Genomic DNA, 18,338 nt, shown 5'->3' on the forward strand with positions numbered 1-18,338 from the left:
TCCATTTACTAGTTCAGCATTTCTTCTACTCACATAGCAGATCTGGTAGGCTTCCTACGTTAAGTAGGAAAAGCATCTCCAGACAGCAACATGGATGCGTGAAACATCCAGGATAAAAGCAGCCCTGGTTCAGCACCATTTTCTGCTCCAGCAGGGCAAGAAATAAAAGCCCAGGTATCTGATTTGAGGAGGGCAAGAGAGAGGGAAGCAGGCACTCATCCCTCTGCCTGATTCGAAAAGCACACCCCTCTGCTTCAGCTGAAATCATGGGCACCACCACAACTACTCTTCTAGGCATAACACACCAAGAGCCAGCATATGAAGCACGAAGTCACCTTCCTACATACTTAATCTTGGCTGCATGGCTGGTTTTGATGCTTGAAACAGGAAGTTAGCATTATTGAGGACTCTCAGTTTGGCTAAGCTGCACATGGAAGTTCAGAGCCTTTACTTAATACAGAGATACTCAGCAGAGAAAGGGAAAACTCATCCTACTTTCTTAGAAATAATTAGTAGTCTTACAGCTCCATACTTGTATAAATTCACATCCTCAAAGCTTATAAGTGAGGTGCACCTATCACTCAAACAACACCATTCCTCTCCTTGGAGATGGAAAGAGTCAGATTTCCTGCTCTCAACAAATGAGGTTTCCATGAAGCAAATACCATTGCATGAAAAGCAAGTTCCATTTGACACCGTTAGCCCCTCAAAGCCTTAAAACCAGTCAACAAGCTTCCAAATTGCCACGCCTGGATTCAGGATGAGACAAGCCAGATTTCTGATGAAGTGACACAATGAGAATCCACATCAGTTTATTTATAAGTAACCTAGAAGAATGACAATTCCCCTTCTTCACCTAGCAGGACTGAACCCTCCACTGCAGAACTCAGCTACCAACTATATACAGGAGGAGTGCCAGAAAGGATGGAGAGATACTGCAATTCAAGTTAAAACATTCTGAGCAGTTCCTTATTTCCACTGCCATCCCATCTCACATCACTGTAGAGAGCTCCAGGCCAGAACAAAATAAAAGAGCTCCTTGTAAAAATCCATACTGTACAGCTCACATAACACAGTACTTCCCATAGTGTTCTGGCTCCAGACTTCAGCTGAGCAGCCTTTTCCGTGAGTAAGTCCTGCTGAGGGAACGCCTCCTGGAAGCCATGCTGTGGAATGGAGACAGCTCCTGATTGGTAATAACCTCAGGGTCATCAGATTCCTCATCTACAAAATACAAAGATGAAATTAAAGCCACAATTTACTAAAACTCACTTCCCAGTGACTCCAAGAAAATCAACACCAACAGAACAAGCATGCTGCGCTTCCTGTTAAGCCACTCTTTTATTCATTGCTAATGCCTCACCCTCCTCAACTTCCCAACTCACGCAAAGTTTATTGGAAGTGGGCAAGATAGACACTGTACACAGAAATGGCAAATACACCCACACGCTTTCTGCACAAAGAACAGTCCTTAGCACAGCCTGCTTTTGTTCTCATTTAGTTGTAGGCACGCAGAGCACACACCCAGCCCTTCCTTACAGCACAACTGGTTACCTTGAACACACTTTCTCCGAGATGGCGGTGTCTGTCCCTTACACAGCAGTGGAGATTGTGTCAGTGCCAGGAGGCTGCTGGCAGAGAGAGAGCTCTTCACTGGAGGGGTGGCACCTGGAGAAGCACAGTGACAGACTGCAGCAAACTGACAGCTCAAGAGTGCTCTCAGCTAAGTCTCAAACACAGCCCTTATTCTGCCTTGAAGCTTCCATCAGCACAATACTTGGTATTTATCCCCAGCATAGTCTAGGCTGGCATGGCGCATTTCTGCCACCAAAAGATGTCTGCAATAGCTCTTTAAGGATTTAGCTTTCTTAGCAGGAAAGCACTCCACTTTTACTAAATGTATTATTGCTCACAGCTCAAGTGTCCTGAAGGAAAAATCACCATTACAGCCACAGTCTGTAAATGCAAAAATAAGGTTTGTAGGTACAAATGGTCCTCTTACAGAACCAACTCAAGGTTCAGCACTGCTGTTATTTCACATCCTGAATATGGACTAAAGTTGCCTGCAAGTTCACTCTTTTTTTTCTTAGTGATACCTGTTGTAACAGGTAAGACACCACCTCTGAGAACAAAACTTTTCTTCCAAGAGATAAGACACTGAAATCCGGCACTTCAGGGCATGCAGTGACTATAAAACACCATCTGCCATAGTCCTCTGTAAAGCTTAAGGTTGCTCTAGAAAATAAATACTGTTTTATAAGTATTTGAAATTCACAGGGCCTTGCTCCAAGTGACAGCTTTAGCAAGGTCAGACACAAAGTGAAAGCAGAGGCCTTGCTTAAACTTAAATGCCTGATACAGTATCACTGCTACAGAGTAAAGGTTTCCATACATGCTTTCAACAGATACACTGCCACAGGCCCAGGGGAGAATAGGAGCACCAATAAATATCAGCATCTGTCACATTGACCCCCCAAGGTGCTGATCTACACTGAAGAAGCTGAGGCTTTAGACTTGAGACTGCTACATACAGTGCTGGATAGAAACAGGGCAGAAACAGCCAAGAATCTCCGTATAAACTCAAATCTGCTGCCCACTCTAATTTTCAAAACGTACTGCAGCATAAGTGCTGCCAGTCCTTCTAGTCATGGTTTGCATTCCATCCTGAGCACTGCAGTTATCACACAGAAACCTTTTTCCCCCCCAAGTCCTCATTATTTGCTCCTACAGATAGCATTTGGTTGTAATTGAGATCCTCCCTTAAACAAAACCATGTTCTTCATATTTCCATTCTTCCAGCCTCCTGCTCTTTCCTATTTGTAGTCTCTTAAGTATTACTCCACTGATTAAACACTCACCTGATGACAACAGCAGAACTCCTCACACCTGATCTGCCTCTCCACATAATTAGTTTACATTCCATTTGCAACCCACTCTCCCCCTTCCATCTCAGTCTCCCTCAGATAGTCAGATAAAACAGTTGTCTTTTTCTCCCACTCTGCATTTTTAGCTCTCTCTGAATTTCAGTAGTGCCACCTGTTCCACTTAATTACCTGACAAAGGGAAGACATCATCATCCCCTATGCAAATGTGCTGCCTAGGAGTGAGAAGCAAACATGCTCTGGGCTTCTCAGGAAGTACCAAGTCTGTCCTTGCTTTGTTTCTGTTGCCCTCTTCTGGGGAAAAGGCATTGAGAACCATGTTGCACTTATCAGTGCAAGCTCGTTTGGCTTCGTGATTCTCCTCTTTCTCTGGTGATAGATACGTAAAGACCCGCTTACGAGATGTCAAGCCAGAAGCCCCCATGGCAGATCTCTCTTCATCTCTTGGTTCAGTGTCATTAGGAGACACTTGATCCTGGAGCCTGTAAATCCCCTCCAGTTCAAACTCTCCAAAGGCACATGTTACTTTGCTACTGCAGTTCTCCAAGTCCTTCAGTTTTCCTTCTCTGCTTGTTGACATTGCTTCATCTGCATTTTTCTCACTCTGAACACAGCTACTATTAGCAGTGCTGCTCACAGCTCTCTTTCTCCGAGGCCAGTCCTTAATAGCATCAGGAGTTGTCTTCCCCTTCAGCTTTGGAGGTGTCAAGGGAACTTCTGCTTCCAAGGGGGATGGGGAGGTGGTGTTAGAAGCACAGCTTGTTGGGGTGTACGACTGACATATGTAGGTCTGTCCTCCACCCTTCCCAGGCGTACCATGGAAAGAACGAAAGCAGGAGGGTGAAACACAGGCAGCTGCCAGTTTTCCTGGGTGTTTGCTACACCAGGTCATAGCAAGATCACCAAAAGGGCTTTCTCCTCCCTTGGGTTTGCTCACATTTGTTTCAGATTGAACATCTAGTGCTGAGCAAGACCCAATTTTCTTGAAGCGAAGTTTGGGCAGGCCCGAAGCTTGCATTTCAAGCTCAACTTCATAAGCTGTTGAGCTCTCAGAAGGCTGTTGGCAGGGAATTTTAGGAGCTGAGAACTTGGCTGGAAGCTCTGGATTTCCCATCCGTGCTGCAGCCTCCCGTTGCCTCCTGTCTGCAGTATACCGTAAGGAATAGGCAGGAGCTGACTTAGGCAGGGGAGGTGAGGTGTTCCGGGCAGATCTGGAGCGTCTCTTAAGACTCGGTGCCTTTGGCCCTGTACATTCTTCTCTCTGCGGAGTTTTTGGTTCCAACTCATCAATGCTTGTTTGAGAACTGCTTAGGAAGGATTCACAGGTGCTTACACTGGAGTTGCCCTCCTTACTCGATTGCTCACATTCCATCTCAGCATTCAGCATATGTTCTCCAGCAGACAGCTTTGGAGAGGAATGCTTTTCCAAGTTTTTTGAGTCCTTTCTTGGAGGAGAGTTTTGAGCCACTGCATCCATTTGTTTATTCTCCAGTATATGGTTATTTTCAGGAATTTGGGATTTACAGAACTGGAGGCTTTCTACACAAGAATTATCACCGTTATCACGATGACCACCTTTACTTTTGGAAGGTGTTTCACACACACATGTATGGTTCTCTCCTCCAGAATCTGGGTTGCCTTTGGCCTGCTTGGAATTGTTAAGTGGGGACTCCAGCAAAGTGCCACCGACACCTGGAGATTTTAGAAGAGAATTTTCAGGCACATTAAATTCCCTGTCAGACTCCTTAGCCTCTGTGTGGGAAGGAGAGCTGACTGCTGCAGTATTTGTAGCTTTTTCAGAGAGAGGAGAGCTGAAGGGAGATTCCAGTTTTACAGTGAGTTGAGACATTTCTACATCACTCAGTGGGCTGGTTGGGAGTTTCGAACCTGGATCTTCAGCTTTCCTGGGAGTAGTTTCCGTTGTTTGAGATGCTGGTTCTGGCTGCATCTCAATTTCCCTTGGAAGGATTTGCCTTCGAGCACCAACTGGAGATGCAAATTTTGACAGAGATCTCAAAGAACGTCTTGGAGTTTGTAGTTCTGCAAAAATGCTCTTCTGGGTGGCAGGTAGGGAAGCAGCAGCTGGAGCTGAGTCTTGCGGAGGTGAAGGGTTCACAGTGCTCAGTATCTCATTGTGTTCTGGCAGCTGTAAATCAGTTTCTTTGTAGGGAGAGAAAAGTTTTTCTGCTGGAGAACAGTCCTTAGTTACTTGCATTAAGCAAGCCCTTTTGCCTTCTGTTAACACAGATGGTGACCTGATCCTTGGTGCAGGGTGAGAGAAGTACTTTCCCAAACACTTAGCTGCAGTCTGCTTAGCAGCTGGACTTTTGCTGGGAGTCTTCTCCACCTTTTGTGGTGTCCTGTGGAGAATGCGAGGTGATCTCCTCAGTGGTTTACTGGCAGAATTCAGTAGTTTCTGTGCAGACTTAAGAGGTGTTTTTCTAGGAGTCTACAGAGAGGAGAAAAAAATAAAAGATTGTTCTTCTGCAGTACTGTTATTTATCCCTCTAAATCTTGAGAAGTAAATAAAAAGTAAACTGTTTTGTTAGACTTGCAGAAACACTAAATTTAAGACATGTAAGTCTCACTAAACATTAATAGAATAAAGGGATTGAAGAGAGAGAGTATCAAGTGTTTGTTTCTACCTGACAAGCAGTCAGCTCCTCTAAGTTCAAGGAATCTTTTCTTGTTCTCCTCCTTCCAGGTGAACGCTTCACTGTAGGACTACACGCATCAATGACTGCACCAAAAAAAAATCTCTTGGGAGTTGGACACCCAGAATGCAGCCCAACGCCTAGAAAGTAGAATGGTACAATTCAACTAACATGCCACAAACAATTGTCTCAATCACTTGAGAAGTGTACGGACACGTAGTGTATGCATCTCACAGCCCTCCAGTTCTTTTTCAGCTTGATGTTAAAGATTCAATAGAGTTATTATTTCCCAAACTTAAACTAATAATCATCCATAGAAAGAGCACTCTAGAGAAAAAACCTAAACAGCTCAGCTGCTTCTTCTGTTTATAGCTCATAGCATCAGAAAAATTTTGTTCATGACTAAGGATCCTAGTAGGTATAATATGAAGAACTAAGCATCACCATTTATAGCTGATAATCCTACAGAGAATGACTGATGGCATCTTTGCAGGCTTTGCTTTATGCTGCCAGAAGAGACTGAAAGTAGCTTTAGGATTTCTGTCCCATATTTTACAGGGATTTCACTGCATTTAAGGAATGCAGACTGACAATCAGTGATATTCTTTCAGACAGGCCTGACTAGTTTCTTAACTTGGCAGTATATTATTCACTATAGAAATAGCTGCCATTCCACCCTCCAAATTCAGATTCTCAATTCAAAAATTACCAGGGATTAATCCTGCCTACAGAAGACATTACATAATAGCTCTTAACTCCTCACAGTCTCTCATAGAACCAAATCAAATCAAACTTAGAGGTATCCAGGTCACCTTTTCAGAGCACCAGTATAAGCCTACTCAAATTCAATTTGGTACCTGCTACATCCTGCTGAGTGCAGCTCTCTTCTTCTTGTCCCCAGTGGACTTGCTGTGAATTCTGTGAGCTCGGCTGCACAGTAGAACAGAAAACACCAGAGTGGGTCCTATTCAAAGTCAGCTGTCTGATGCGTGGACTTCTTCTTAAACCTGCCTCTGAAATGTAATGATATCACAGACTGAGCCTTCTTCCTCCTTCAGTGATGGGGACATCTTTAGGAACAGATCACAATAGAAAAAACCACACTCCAAGAAGCAGCTTTCCTACACTTAACATCTCGCATACTGTGGCATTTGTGTGAAAAAAAGCTTCAGCTGTCCTGGGGCTTTGGAATGCTAATGCATGCAAGCCTCCTTCCAAATCACAGCACTCCGTCCTCAAAGGCACGATTACTTTCCTCCCCCTCCAGCAATTACATGAGAAGGAATACAAGAATAATCCATATTCAAGTAGCATCCAGGCTACAAGATTAGTTCTCCCGTCTCTTTTTACTAGAGATTCACTTCTCTATTTACCCAACCATACTCTTTTTCCTCTTCCTTCTTGGACAAAAGATACAGCAGCAGCCAACTTTTTTGCAGAACACTTGCCTGTTACAACAGAAGTCAGAGCATTATTAGGGCCCAGCCTGCCCTATCTGCTTGATATCCATCCTTTACATATCTGGGGAGGTTGTACTCCACCAATAGTAATAATAATGTTGTACTGACAATTTGTGCATTATCTAAACTGTAGCCCATGGGATTAATGTGCTTTGAGTGCTTCAACACAGCAAAAACACCTTCAACAAACAAAAAAAAGTTAGTGCTTACCACTTATGGCTTTCTCCGGAGACTCTTCTACAACACCAGTCTCACAGCCTGGATCAGAAGACCTTGAAAAACAGCACAATGTTGGACTCATCATACCATTCACAAAAACAGAACTTACCATGAAAACTGAAAAGCAGTACCATGTTCTACAACAATATACTGCTCTGTGGGGGTACTCTGAGCAATTACTATGAACTTTACCTTCTATTAAGATATGGTCTTTCTACCTGTATTATCAGTAACAGTTTTAAATGGAAGTAAACAACAGTTTTAGCCTGAACTGCACAGGTTCCAGCACAGGCCTTTTCTTTTGAAGTCCTTAAAGCAGAAGCTAAACCTAAACAGCACCTTGCTGCAGGAATTAAAGTACTCTGACATGCACAAGGAAGCAAGCAGTTCTTCCCCACAGTCATACATTAGGACATAGCCTCCACAGATTCTCTTTGCTACCTTACGTGAAAACAACACTCTGACCACAAAAAGATGAGCTGGTTCTTGTGCTCATAGCCATTAATTAAACATCCAGCACTTACTGAAGAAATTAAAAGCTTACTCACCGGCCTTTAATCTGCTTATGCAGTAGTCTCCTAGAGACCTGTTTATGTAGCGGTGTTTCTGCAACTCTCTTGGTCAGTAACTTGTGATGACCTTGAAAAGAGAAGTAAATAAGTTATAAATTCAAGCAGTGGATATAACAGCACACAATTATAAAGCAGTTAGAACAGCAAGTTTCACATGGGCTTCAGCTTAAGAATAACTGCCAATACAGAATCATTGTGTATCAGCCTCCCAGCACTCACAAGCTATAATCATATATTTCAGAGTCCAGTGTCTATATCTATTTCCTACTCCTTCAGTATTATTTATTAATAGTACTGACTTTGATGTGACAGATGTAATAAGCCTACTGAGGTAACTTTCATTCCTCATCCTTCACTCACACGTCATTTCTGTAACTATTTTTAACGTTTGATTTCTTTGAGAGGTGTATCAACTCCAGTTAAAAGTAGGTTTCTGTTTCAAAACCATCCTATTCACTATACAATAACAACTACGATCCAAAATGTTTTCTCCTTTACTGAAAACAATGCACAAATAGTTATCAATGCAGCTCTTACAGCTGTTATACACATGCAAGCCACATCCTACCTTTAGCCCCCTCATCAGTGCATTTGTATCTTAAGCCCTCCACAGCAGATACTGACTGACTTCTGGGCATCTTCTTTGTAGTTCTTTTTGATGGTGAACGTATCCCTTCATTGAAGAGGTTCCTCCTTACCTTTGTAACCTCTGTGAGAAGAGACAAAGCAAGAAATTAAAAGGGAAAAAGTCATATTTCAATCAGGCCACTGGAAATATAATCAGATACCAGTGTAGAAAACAACAAATTAGTCGAATTTTTTTTCTTAGGGGTAGGGGGGGAGGAGAGAGGAAGTGTTTGGTTTTGTTTGTTGTTTTGTTTGTTTGTTTTGTCTTGAGGTAGAATAGCTGTTACCAGAATATGTCCTTCTCTAAATCTATCCTGGACTATGCTATGAGCAGACGCCCCAGCAGAAAGTCTGCCATCCAGCTGAAGTACACATGGGCTCAGGGAACACATACAGGATTTAATTCCCTTAGACATTTTGAGGAGAGATGTGTTTCCAGATGTAAGTCTTACTCCTGCCCTCAATTTCATTTCCTTCTTCAGTAGATGGAAATAATTTCAAGAATCGTGGAAGAACTGAGACTTTTGCTTTTCAGGACATGTGATACAAATTGTGTGTAAACAACTATTTTTTTTTCCACTTTTTTTGGCAAAATTCAGCAAAACTTCCTTCAGAATTCCAGCATGCTTCAGCAGCATTGCACCACAGCTCACTGACATTTTCAGGGATGATGTGCTGAAGACGCACCTTTCCATGGAAAAGCTAGAAGTCAATATACCTTGCACTGCTTCTTTCTGCAAAGGCATTTGTTGGGATTTCTCAGTAGCAAGGTAGGAACGTGAGCTCTCCTAGAAATAAAAAAGTAATAATCAAATTAGACTCATCAGTAGTTCTTACACCAGTAGTTCTCATATGCCCGCTGAGTTACAGAGCAAGACTTTTTGCACTCATGTCACTTCACAGCACTGCTACATCCCTGCACGAGCAACCCACCCACAATGCTTCTGGGAGAGTTTTACCTTTCTGATGGGATTCTTGTCTATCTTGGGAATCTCAATCTGACGCAAGTTCTGTGATGCTTCTGTCATGCTCCTGTGTCTGGCTAATACATTATTCCTTTAGAAGTTACACAAAGATTCAGTTAAAATAAGATCAGAAATGGAATTATCAATCTAATTGACAATTAAACACTGGTAACCATGCTAGAGATAGAAAATCTTCACCTAAACTCAGACTGCAAATTCTTTGTGGTGGTACCACACTTACATTACCACACAGAGGTTATCTGCATTATAAATAGTTATAACTAACTTTAAGGTTGGTATTAAAACTCATTCCACAGTTAGCAGAAATGAACACAGGATCCCCACCACAGAGGTCCACAGTAAATCTGTCTTAACTTCAATGATACAGGGTCACTTCATGCATACTAGAACATCCTCTTCCTCTTGCAGAAGACTCAAACTCTATTCATGCATAGAACAGACATACAGAATCCATTGTAACAGTAGGCAATTAACATGAAAAATAGGAGTCCTTTATATAACCCTCAGGCTCAGAGTTCTCAGCAAGCATGATCTTGTCCCAGTTAGCTACTCAGCAACAGAAATCAGAATAATTGAGCTATAGTTTAGATAGTTCCAGCAACAAAGCTCAGACCACAACCAGCTGGCTCCCTTATTTGAGATTATTACCTTCTCTTTTGGGCAGATCGAGTGCGCAGTTCCTCCAGCTGATCACTCTCACTTTGTAGGCAAACAGCAGTGGGAGTTAGCACAGATGATAAAGACAGTGGAAGGCCTGGAGATTTGCTATCCACAGTCATTGAATCATCACTGAAGAAGTCTGAAGGAAGGACAGAAGCCAGCTTCGGGGGTATTTGTGTACCCAGACTGTAGTAGAGATCTCCGAGGGTCTTTGGTATAGAATTCATATACCTAGAGTATCAGAGCACCCACATCAAATACAGTCACCAACAAAACAGTCAACACTACAGTCCCAAGGCTTGAACCAAATCTTTGTTTTTCAAGTAATGCTTCAAAAAAACCGCATTAGTTTACTTGCTTATCAGCTACCTTTCATTTAGCAGCAAACAAACTTCTCAATGTTACAACAATGCAGTAAATCAAAGCTGTACATGGCTGTTCTCTCAAAAAAAGGTAAGTGACAAAACCCACAGTCCCCAGTAATGCTCGAGTCACCCCAAAGAACTTACAATTCTAGTATTTCCTCTAAAAACTTCGTAAGGTACCCTGGGTCTTCAGTCAGACATAAAATGCGCAGCATATCTGTCATCTGGAAGAGAAGATCAGGTGGGAAAATGGATTAAGGTATGACAGTTATCAACACTAGATTTTTAGCAAGGAACGTAGAACGTCACAATAAATTCAGGGGAAAATTACAAGTTCTGGGTCTACATTCCTGGTCTCTATAGTATACTTGCCTCTTCTAACAGTTGCTCCATTTCATCAGCGTTGTTTTGTAGCGAAGGGCACTGAAGACACAACTCAAGCCGCAGAAAAACCTGAAGTCGACACCTTAGAAAAGAAGTAGTCATTTATTGTGCCATTTCCTGGTGGAAGCAGGGTATTTACTTCAAAACAATTGCTCAGAAAGCAGTAAGGACTGGACAGCATAACTTGGTTAGCGCTTCCTTTGGGTAGCAGGAGAGATGCCACATTTTATATTTAGATTGCAATGCTTATATAACATACACATATTTGCATTTAATGCTTCTATTTTATCAACTTAAGTATTTTTACTTGCACAAAAAAGCTACCACTACGAAGTGCTAACCAACTCCACTGCATCTCAGGAGTTAAAGTAGATAGAGTGTCTCATACTCTCTGACTTTGGTTTCCTTCTCTGAGCCATGCTGTTGTCTGAGCAACTTGCTCGTCTTCAGGAGATGGTTTCTGACTTTTTCCACACAGGCCACCTGCAGATACACATAATTGGAGCAAAAACTTCAAGTGTGTTCCTTGTATGCAGGACAGGTTCTTCCCACCCCTCATCCCAGTCTTGTTAAGAACAGCTCAGCTTTGTTTTCCTCCTTCGAGGAAGGAATTCTCTCTTGCTTCCAGTCGTAAAGTCACAATGCAAGATGTAGAAAAACATACAGCCTATCAACAAAAGGCACAGAACTGCTTGCAGCTGCAGACCTTCAGTACCTAAGGATCTTTCAAAGTGCTTGCTTTGACTAGTGACAATCTTATCAATTTTAGCTTAACTGAGATACAATCCATAACACTACTCAACCTTAAATACTTTTGACTATTTCTCTTCACTGGAGAACTCATCTGCCTAGATTAACCATGAAAAGCAAAAACTGACACCATATTTAGTAAAGTAAATCCTTAGGAGACAACTTTTAGAAAATATTATCTTTAAATGAAATTAAAATTCAGATGGAGGTCAATGTAAAGGAAAAGAAATCCGCTGCAATGTTACCCAGAGGTGTAAACTAATACCTGAAATGGATTTTCCTATGTTCTTCATAACTATTCATAGTTTTTACTACTGATTCAGCACAGATAGAATAGCTTGGTGAAAAGCACTAGCAAGTGTGTATATGAATCACTTAAGTTGAAAGAAAAGTAGTTTTAAAGATCTTGCTGTTTCATACTCAAACTAGTAACAGCTCTGCTCACATGTTCTTACCTACCTCTTTCTCTTTGGTATCCTGCATTTTCAAGAACCTTTTAATGGCCATGATCATATTCTGTGCACACGCAGATGAAAGAACTTCCTCAGCAACCACCTTTTGATAGCTTGTAATTAAATGGGACTGCAGCTCCTCTTCAGTTTTCAAGTCTGAAAGGGAAATGGTGCAAGTCAACCAAATACCAGCTTACCACACATTACTAGTAGAAGAAAAATAAACCCACTCATTCCAGCTGAAGAAAGGAATACAAGTTATTATGCAAATATGCATGCAAGACCACAGAACACTAACAGAAGTGGTCTGAGGTCCAGAACAAATAGAAAGTTCAGACCCAAGCATTTCCCCAAGCTTCTAGGCTACTGTACTGTCTCACTGCTCATCACAACAGCCCCAGGCAGCTGCAAGGAAAAGCCTTACCAGCCCACATCAGAATAAAGGGTAAGTCAGTACACACCTATTGATGTTTTAAGTGCCTTTTCCTTTCCTTCCAACTTCTCATCCAATCTTTTTGCTGAAAGCTTCTGTGGAACCTTCTCACTCACTGCTGGCATACCATCAGGTTGAAACTTCTGTGCTTTTACATTCAACCTTGCTACGTTGAGCATCTGCAAGGATCTGGACATGGTCTTCATCTTCTGCCTGACCGGAGTTCGAGGAACCCCACCTGTAACACCACAAGAAGAGTTTCAGATACATTGGGTGGGGTAGGAGCATCAAGTTAGAACACAACATAGAATTCTGCACTGCAGACAAGCAAGATGAGTAAATATCTTGCCATTAGTCAAGACCCACTCTAGAAGGTTTTTATTTCTCCATAAAATACATGTACAAGCAGCACAGGAGGTAGCAAGTTCTTAAAGACAAAAGCAGATGAAGGCTTTTGCTCAGCTTATGAAGTAGAATCTGAAGCTGCATATATAGGAAAGAAATCTTGAGCCACAAATAGCTGTATAGCTTAAGTACATACCAGATGAGTATATATGCACCTTTGGTTAGTACATTAAAAAGCAATGAAACTCTTACTTGAAATTGGGGAAATTTCTCCAATTACAAATAAAGTAGAGGTGTTCCAATATCTAGCAGTAGTTGTAGCAGTCCCTGTTCCAAGAACCAGTGAAACTGCAGAGCTCTGCACACTGCTCTCTTAACAGATGTGTCAGTCACTGAGTACCCTGCATTTAGGAGTCATTTGGATTGTTCTAAACAGTTATACTGTTGTGTAAGTTATGCTGTCTTTAAAAATGAAGAAAAAACCTAAAGCATGCCACTACTCAAGATCCTGAGTACAGATCATTACGGTTTATGCAATAAGAAGGCTTCTCTATCATCTTTTACTGATAAAATACACACAATCCCACAGTATACATACGTCTTTTTTTGTTATTTCCAGCTCCAGCAGATATTTCGCTTGATTTTCTTTGGTACAGCTCAGATAGACTTTCTAAAAGTTCCACTTCAGACTGGTCTGCATCATCCTTCACATTAGTGCATGGAACCTGCAGGAGCCTATAGACAAGAACAAGTCAATACAGGTATCAAAAGCAACAAAGGCAGCAGCATATTTCTTGTTCTTACTCCACAAGATCCATTTTTCCCCACATTGGAGCTGTAGGGAAACAATTCTATACTGCAATTAACACATGCCAGTATTCTTCCAAAGCCTGTTCCCTAAAAGCCTTACTTAAGAAACACTGAGGGGAAAAAAAAAAGCCATCTTAAAAGAACTGCACCAAAGTGAAAAGAAGCATAGCATTGTTTCAGAAAAGTACCTGAATGAATCCATCAGATCTGAGCTTGCTCCACAAGCATTTGAAGAAGAATACCATGCTTCGAGCACCGAAGGATGCCAGCCCCCTGTACTGGACAGCTCTCGTTGGACCCACTCGGGCACAGGAGTTTCTTCTGTATAGAGAAATAAAAATATTAGAACAAAGCTATAAATGAAATGGTAGAACGCTTGGCCTTCACAAAGGCTCTAAAGGCAGAAGTTCCCAAAGCTCTATTCATGGAGAAGCAGTTTACTTACCAGGCTGAGAGACTCAAAAGATTAACAGTAACACAAAACAGGTGAGCCAAATGCAGTTATCTTGAAAACATATGCAAAGATATGACTGGTCAGGGATGATCTATGCAACAATCTTTAGGAACCCTCGTTCTACAAACCTGCACCCAAGCACATGCAGCTGTGCTTTATAAGCTAATAAAAGCAAACACTGTCAATAAAACTGCAAAGTACATAAGAGCAGATTTCTGCATATTAAAGCCTGAGCCACAAAATGAACAAGCCCCAAGAAATGAGACTCTTCACCAAGGAACTCATAAGCACCAGAGCCTTCCACCCCAAATCAGATCTAGAGATGAACATAAGACTCACTTTGCATTTCCTAATGCCTACCTGTGTTAGCCAGAGAGTCTTCCACTGCCATGTCAATTTCACTCAACACACTATGTACAACATCCGGAAGATGCAGAGCATCATCTGGGGAAGAGGTCTCCACTACAGCTCCCTCAAGGTTGCATCGCTGAACTTCAGCTGTCTTTTCAGTACAGAACAGAGTGAGGACAGCAGAACTCTCAGAAAGTGGTGATAAAACAGCAGTGCAGGGGCACGAAGATGTAGTTTGAGACACTTCAGCGATCTAAATTGAAAAAGAAAAAGTATTTACATTTTCTAGAAGTATACAGAGCCTTAATTAGATGGATGGTCTGAAATTAGCTCCAAATGACCAATTTGCTGTATAACAAATACCTCTACTATTGTCTTTATGATATGACATGCAAGACTGTCAGCTTTCTTGCCACAGTTCATTTAAAACTAGCTACTAGCTTATAGCAAAGAGAAAGATTTACCATGTGCAGTTCTTTCATCACTAGACTCCTTAACAGCTGATGTAACCAGTTCTGCTCTGTGCATTCAGTCTCAGAGCTTTTCAATATCCAGCTCTCTGTGAGAAAGCTGACAGCCTGCATCCAGTTCCAGCTCATCACACTGCCTTTCAGGATGATGTTGAACGGACAGTGCAGTTGCCTTTGGCTCATGGCTAGAGGTTCCAGAATCACAGCACAGCTTTCCTTCTTTCCTTCTGTGTAAGGGTAAAATAAAGTAAAAGCCTTGAGCAATACAAAATATACTTCTCATCCACACGAAGAGAGCTTCAATGCAAGAAAAACACATTGCAACATCAAACAGCTCTACAGTGAGTTCCCTCCAGCTTCTCTCACGAAAAAGAAGAGTGCAGAAAGGGCTTGCTAAAGAAAGAGCAGATGCACACAACATGTTGCTTTAAAGCTAATCTGTTTCTTTTGACAGGCCTTTCAGTTAGTTCCTTTAGTTCAACCATACTGAAGAAACTGAACTAAGCATGTAGAAGAGTGCACACACCTTTACAGTGTGGGTCCAGCAAGGAGCTTATCAGACTCCTAAGCTTTCCCAAAGTTTGGGTACATAAAGAGATCAGATCAGGATTGCAGACCAATACCTCTCATATCAAAGCAATTAGAGCACCTGGATAACTTTGTTACTAATAATAAAAAAAACAGGTCTTCAAATATCTGAAGTTTCTCTCATACATAGTCTTCATAATGGAAACACATCAAGAACTCTACATCACAGACCACTTATTATTATGTCTTAAAAAAAAAAGGAAGATGAATTACCAGGCATGCTGAGAAATAACGTCCCTTCTTGTTGGGGGAACACTGAATAAAATACAGAAGGCTTTGAAAACAAACTGTTCAAGGCTGAGTCCGATGGCAGAAGCGTCGTCCATGGCACAGTCTGTGGCACTGGGGAACCTGAGTCTCTGAGAAAGACATCAGCAAGGTCTGCCTTGTGGTGACTCGGATATAAGGTTTCAGATGGCAAAATGGTGCCTCCTATTTGCTGGAGCAGTTGAAGCATTATCCAGTAGCCATCGTGATCTGGGGATTTAATCAGCTGAAATGAAAACATACAAAGGCCTCAGGTTAATGCTGCCCAAAGAGGCAGTGGATGTTCTATCCCTGGAAACATTCAAGGTCAGGCCAGACTGGGCTCTGAGCACCTGATTGAGCTGTTTATTGCAGTAAAATTGGACTAGATCTTTAAATGACCCTTCTGATTCTACAATTCTAATGCTGGCAGTGAGATTACAGCCATCCAAACAATCAACAAGGACTGCACTACACTATTTTAGAAGAACCAGCATAAGAAATGTATACAGGGTATCTCAATGCAGCATCTTCCAAGTATTTTCAGGGACTTTCACTTTCTCGGGAATACAACAAAGACAACACTGCCTCCAAATTCAGGTGTAGGCAATATTTTCAAGTGTGGGCTTTTTAATTTAGTATTAAGGTACTTGAACTGTTGGGCTGCCATTCCAGATACCCGTAACTTCCACCCAACTCCAAGCTCGAGGCAGCCCATCAGTAAACTGCTGATACAGCTCAGTCCCCACAGGGATTATCACTACTCATTTTCAGCCTCGTGCAGAACAGGATCGCTAAGCAGTAAGCCAAAACCCTTTACGCTTCCCCCACCCAAAGATTACAACTAAGAACAACGGGAGGATGGCATACAAACGCCCATCGGCACCGCAGGGCAGAGCCGCGCTCCCTTCGCTTCTCACCTGCGAGCTCTCAGCGGTGTCCACCCAATACAGCGTGATCCTCTGCTCGGCCAGCAGCTCGCGGACGCTGCGGGGCAGCAGCTTCTCGGCCACCTCCTGCAGCGCAGGGGGCTCTGCGGGGGCCGCGCCGCCGCCGGACACGAACTGCCGGAGCTCCCGGCGGGAGCGGGGACATGGCGAGAAGAGGAACACGGCGTTCACGAAGCCCTCGGAGGGAGCGCCGCTCGCGGGAAGCTCTCCGCCAGCCCCGCGACTCCTGCGGGGCGCTTTGGTGGGGGACGCGATCTCGGGGCGATCCCATTGGAAGTCGAGGAGCGTTTCCTTCAGGCCGCTGTGCGTGAGGGCGAGGCGGGTCGCCGGGCCGGGCAGCACGGCGGAGGAGCCCCGCGCTCCCAGCCGCTCTGCGAGCTCCTCCTCGAAGCGCGCCCAGGCCCGGGGAGCCGGAGGACGGAAGCCGCCGCCCCGCGAGGCCCCGCCGCGACCCCCGAGGGAGTCGAAGAAGCGGTAGGCCCAGCGCAGGCGGGGCAGGCCGAAGCGGCAGCACAGGTGGTTGAGGAGGCGCAGGGCGCACAGCTGCAGCCGCTCCCTCCGCCCCGGGCTGGCGGTGTCCAACAAGAACACGGCGCTAGGGGAGCACGCCATAGCGGGCCCAGCCCGGCCCCACCCGCAGCCCCTCACGGAGCGGCCATCCTTACGCGCCTACCACCGCCATCACCCTCTCCAACTGCTCGCGCGCTCTCACCGTGCGCCCTCATTGGCCGCCACCTTCAGCCCGCCCCCTCCGCTCCTCGTTTCCTATTGGACAGCTGACTCAGAACGGAAGGGAAGCGCTTGCGCTATGCGGCGCCCGCTTTATGCGCCACCAGGTGAGGGCGGAGCGGAAGAGAGGAGCGAGGGCGGCCATTGGAGAGGAGCTCTCCGCCAATTGGCCAGCAGCCTTTTGCAGCGGGGTGTTGCGTGGCATTCCATTGGCCAGTGTCCGTGACGCACCGAGGGGAGGGTGGGGCCAGTGGTGAGAGCGAGCCGATTGGTCGCTGCTGTAAATTTAAAATTTAAAGGCGGGAGGGAGCGCGTGGCTGTGACGTCACTGTTGTCATCTCCTCTCGGGCAGCTTTGGGTGGGGAGCCCTGGGGGCGCCATGGGAGCTTCGCGGTTTGTAAGGCAACAGAAGTGGTTGGCTGAGGAGAAAAAGATAGAAATCTGGGGGTCAGAGCCTGAGGGAAGGGAACTCAGAGTCTGCCAAGGACAAGGAAGTATAGCCAACCGAACACAAATATGAGTGGAATGATAGCAATTTAGGCACAGGTTTGCCACACATGAGGTAATGTACCCCGTAAGTGGCCTAGGAGGTGTCCTGTAAGTGATCTCTAGCTCATTCAGGGCTGATCATGCACCAAAAACACACCTGTGGGTATGGTGATAAGGAGACGGCAGCTGTTCCTTTCAAATCTGGACTCTCCTACCCTGTAACATATGTGCCCAGCAAAGTGGAACCAATTAGAAACTGCAAGGACTGAACTGTGAACAGCCACATGTAAATAATATGCTTCCGTTTGGGGGTGCTGCTTTGTGACTGATCCTAAGCACTCAATGCTGCAGAATTAAAACAGACCTCCATGTGGGTTCCAAACCTGTGAGCAGTGTTAATGAGCTAGAATGGGGTTGGGGCGGTCCCACTGAGAGCAAGGAAGGGCCCTGGCGAAGTGGCAT

The 18,338-nt window shown here is 43.9% G+C and overlaps 1 protein-coding gene across 1 annotated transcript; it reads right to left on the reverse strand.

Moving 5' to 3' along the window:
- Window positions 1-795: 795 nt before the first annotated feature.
- TICRR (TOPBP1 interacting checkpoint and replication regulator) lies at window positions 796-17,358 on the reverse strand. Its single transcript, NM_001285869.2, has 22 exons — window positions 16,629-17,358; window positions 15,676-15,955; window positions 14,869-15,101; window positions 14,414-14,657; window positions 13,788-13,920; window positions 13,388-13,524; window positions 12,473-12,682; window positions 12,019-12,167; window positions 11,198-11,292; window positions 10,798-10,891; window positions 10,570-10,649; window positions 10,049-10,291; window positions 9,374-9,470; window positions 9,133-9,202; window positions 8,356-8,496; window positions 7,764-7,854; window positions 7,207-7,268; window positions 6,394-6,549; window positions 5,528-5,676; window positions 3,054-5,331; window positions 1,555-1,668; window positions 796-1,224 (listed from the first exon to the last, which is right to left on the reverse strand). The coding sequence occupies exons 1-22, from the start codon at window positions 17,268-17,270 to the stop codon at window positions 1,106-1,108; spliced, it is 5,817 nt and encodes a 1,938-aa protein (NP_001272798.2). The 5' UTR covers window positions 17,271-17,358; the 3' UTR covers window positions 796-1,105.
- Window positions 17,359-18,338: the final 980 nt, after the last annotated feature.

Source organism: Gallus gallus, chromosome 10 (assembly GCF_016699485.2).
Source record: "Gallus gallus isolate bGalGal1 chromosome 10, bGalGal1.mat.broiler.GRCg7b, whole genome shotgun sequence".
Classification (NCBI taxonomy): Eukaryota; Metazoa; Chordata; class Aves; order Galliformes; family Phasianidae; genus Gallus; species Gallus gallus.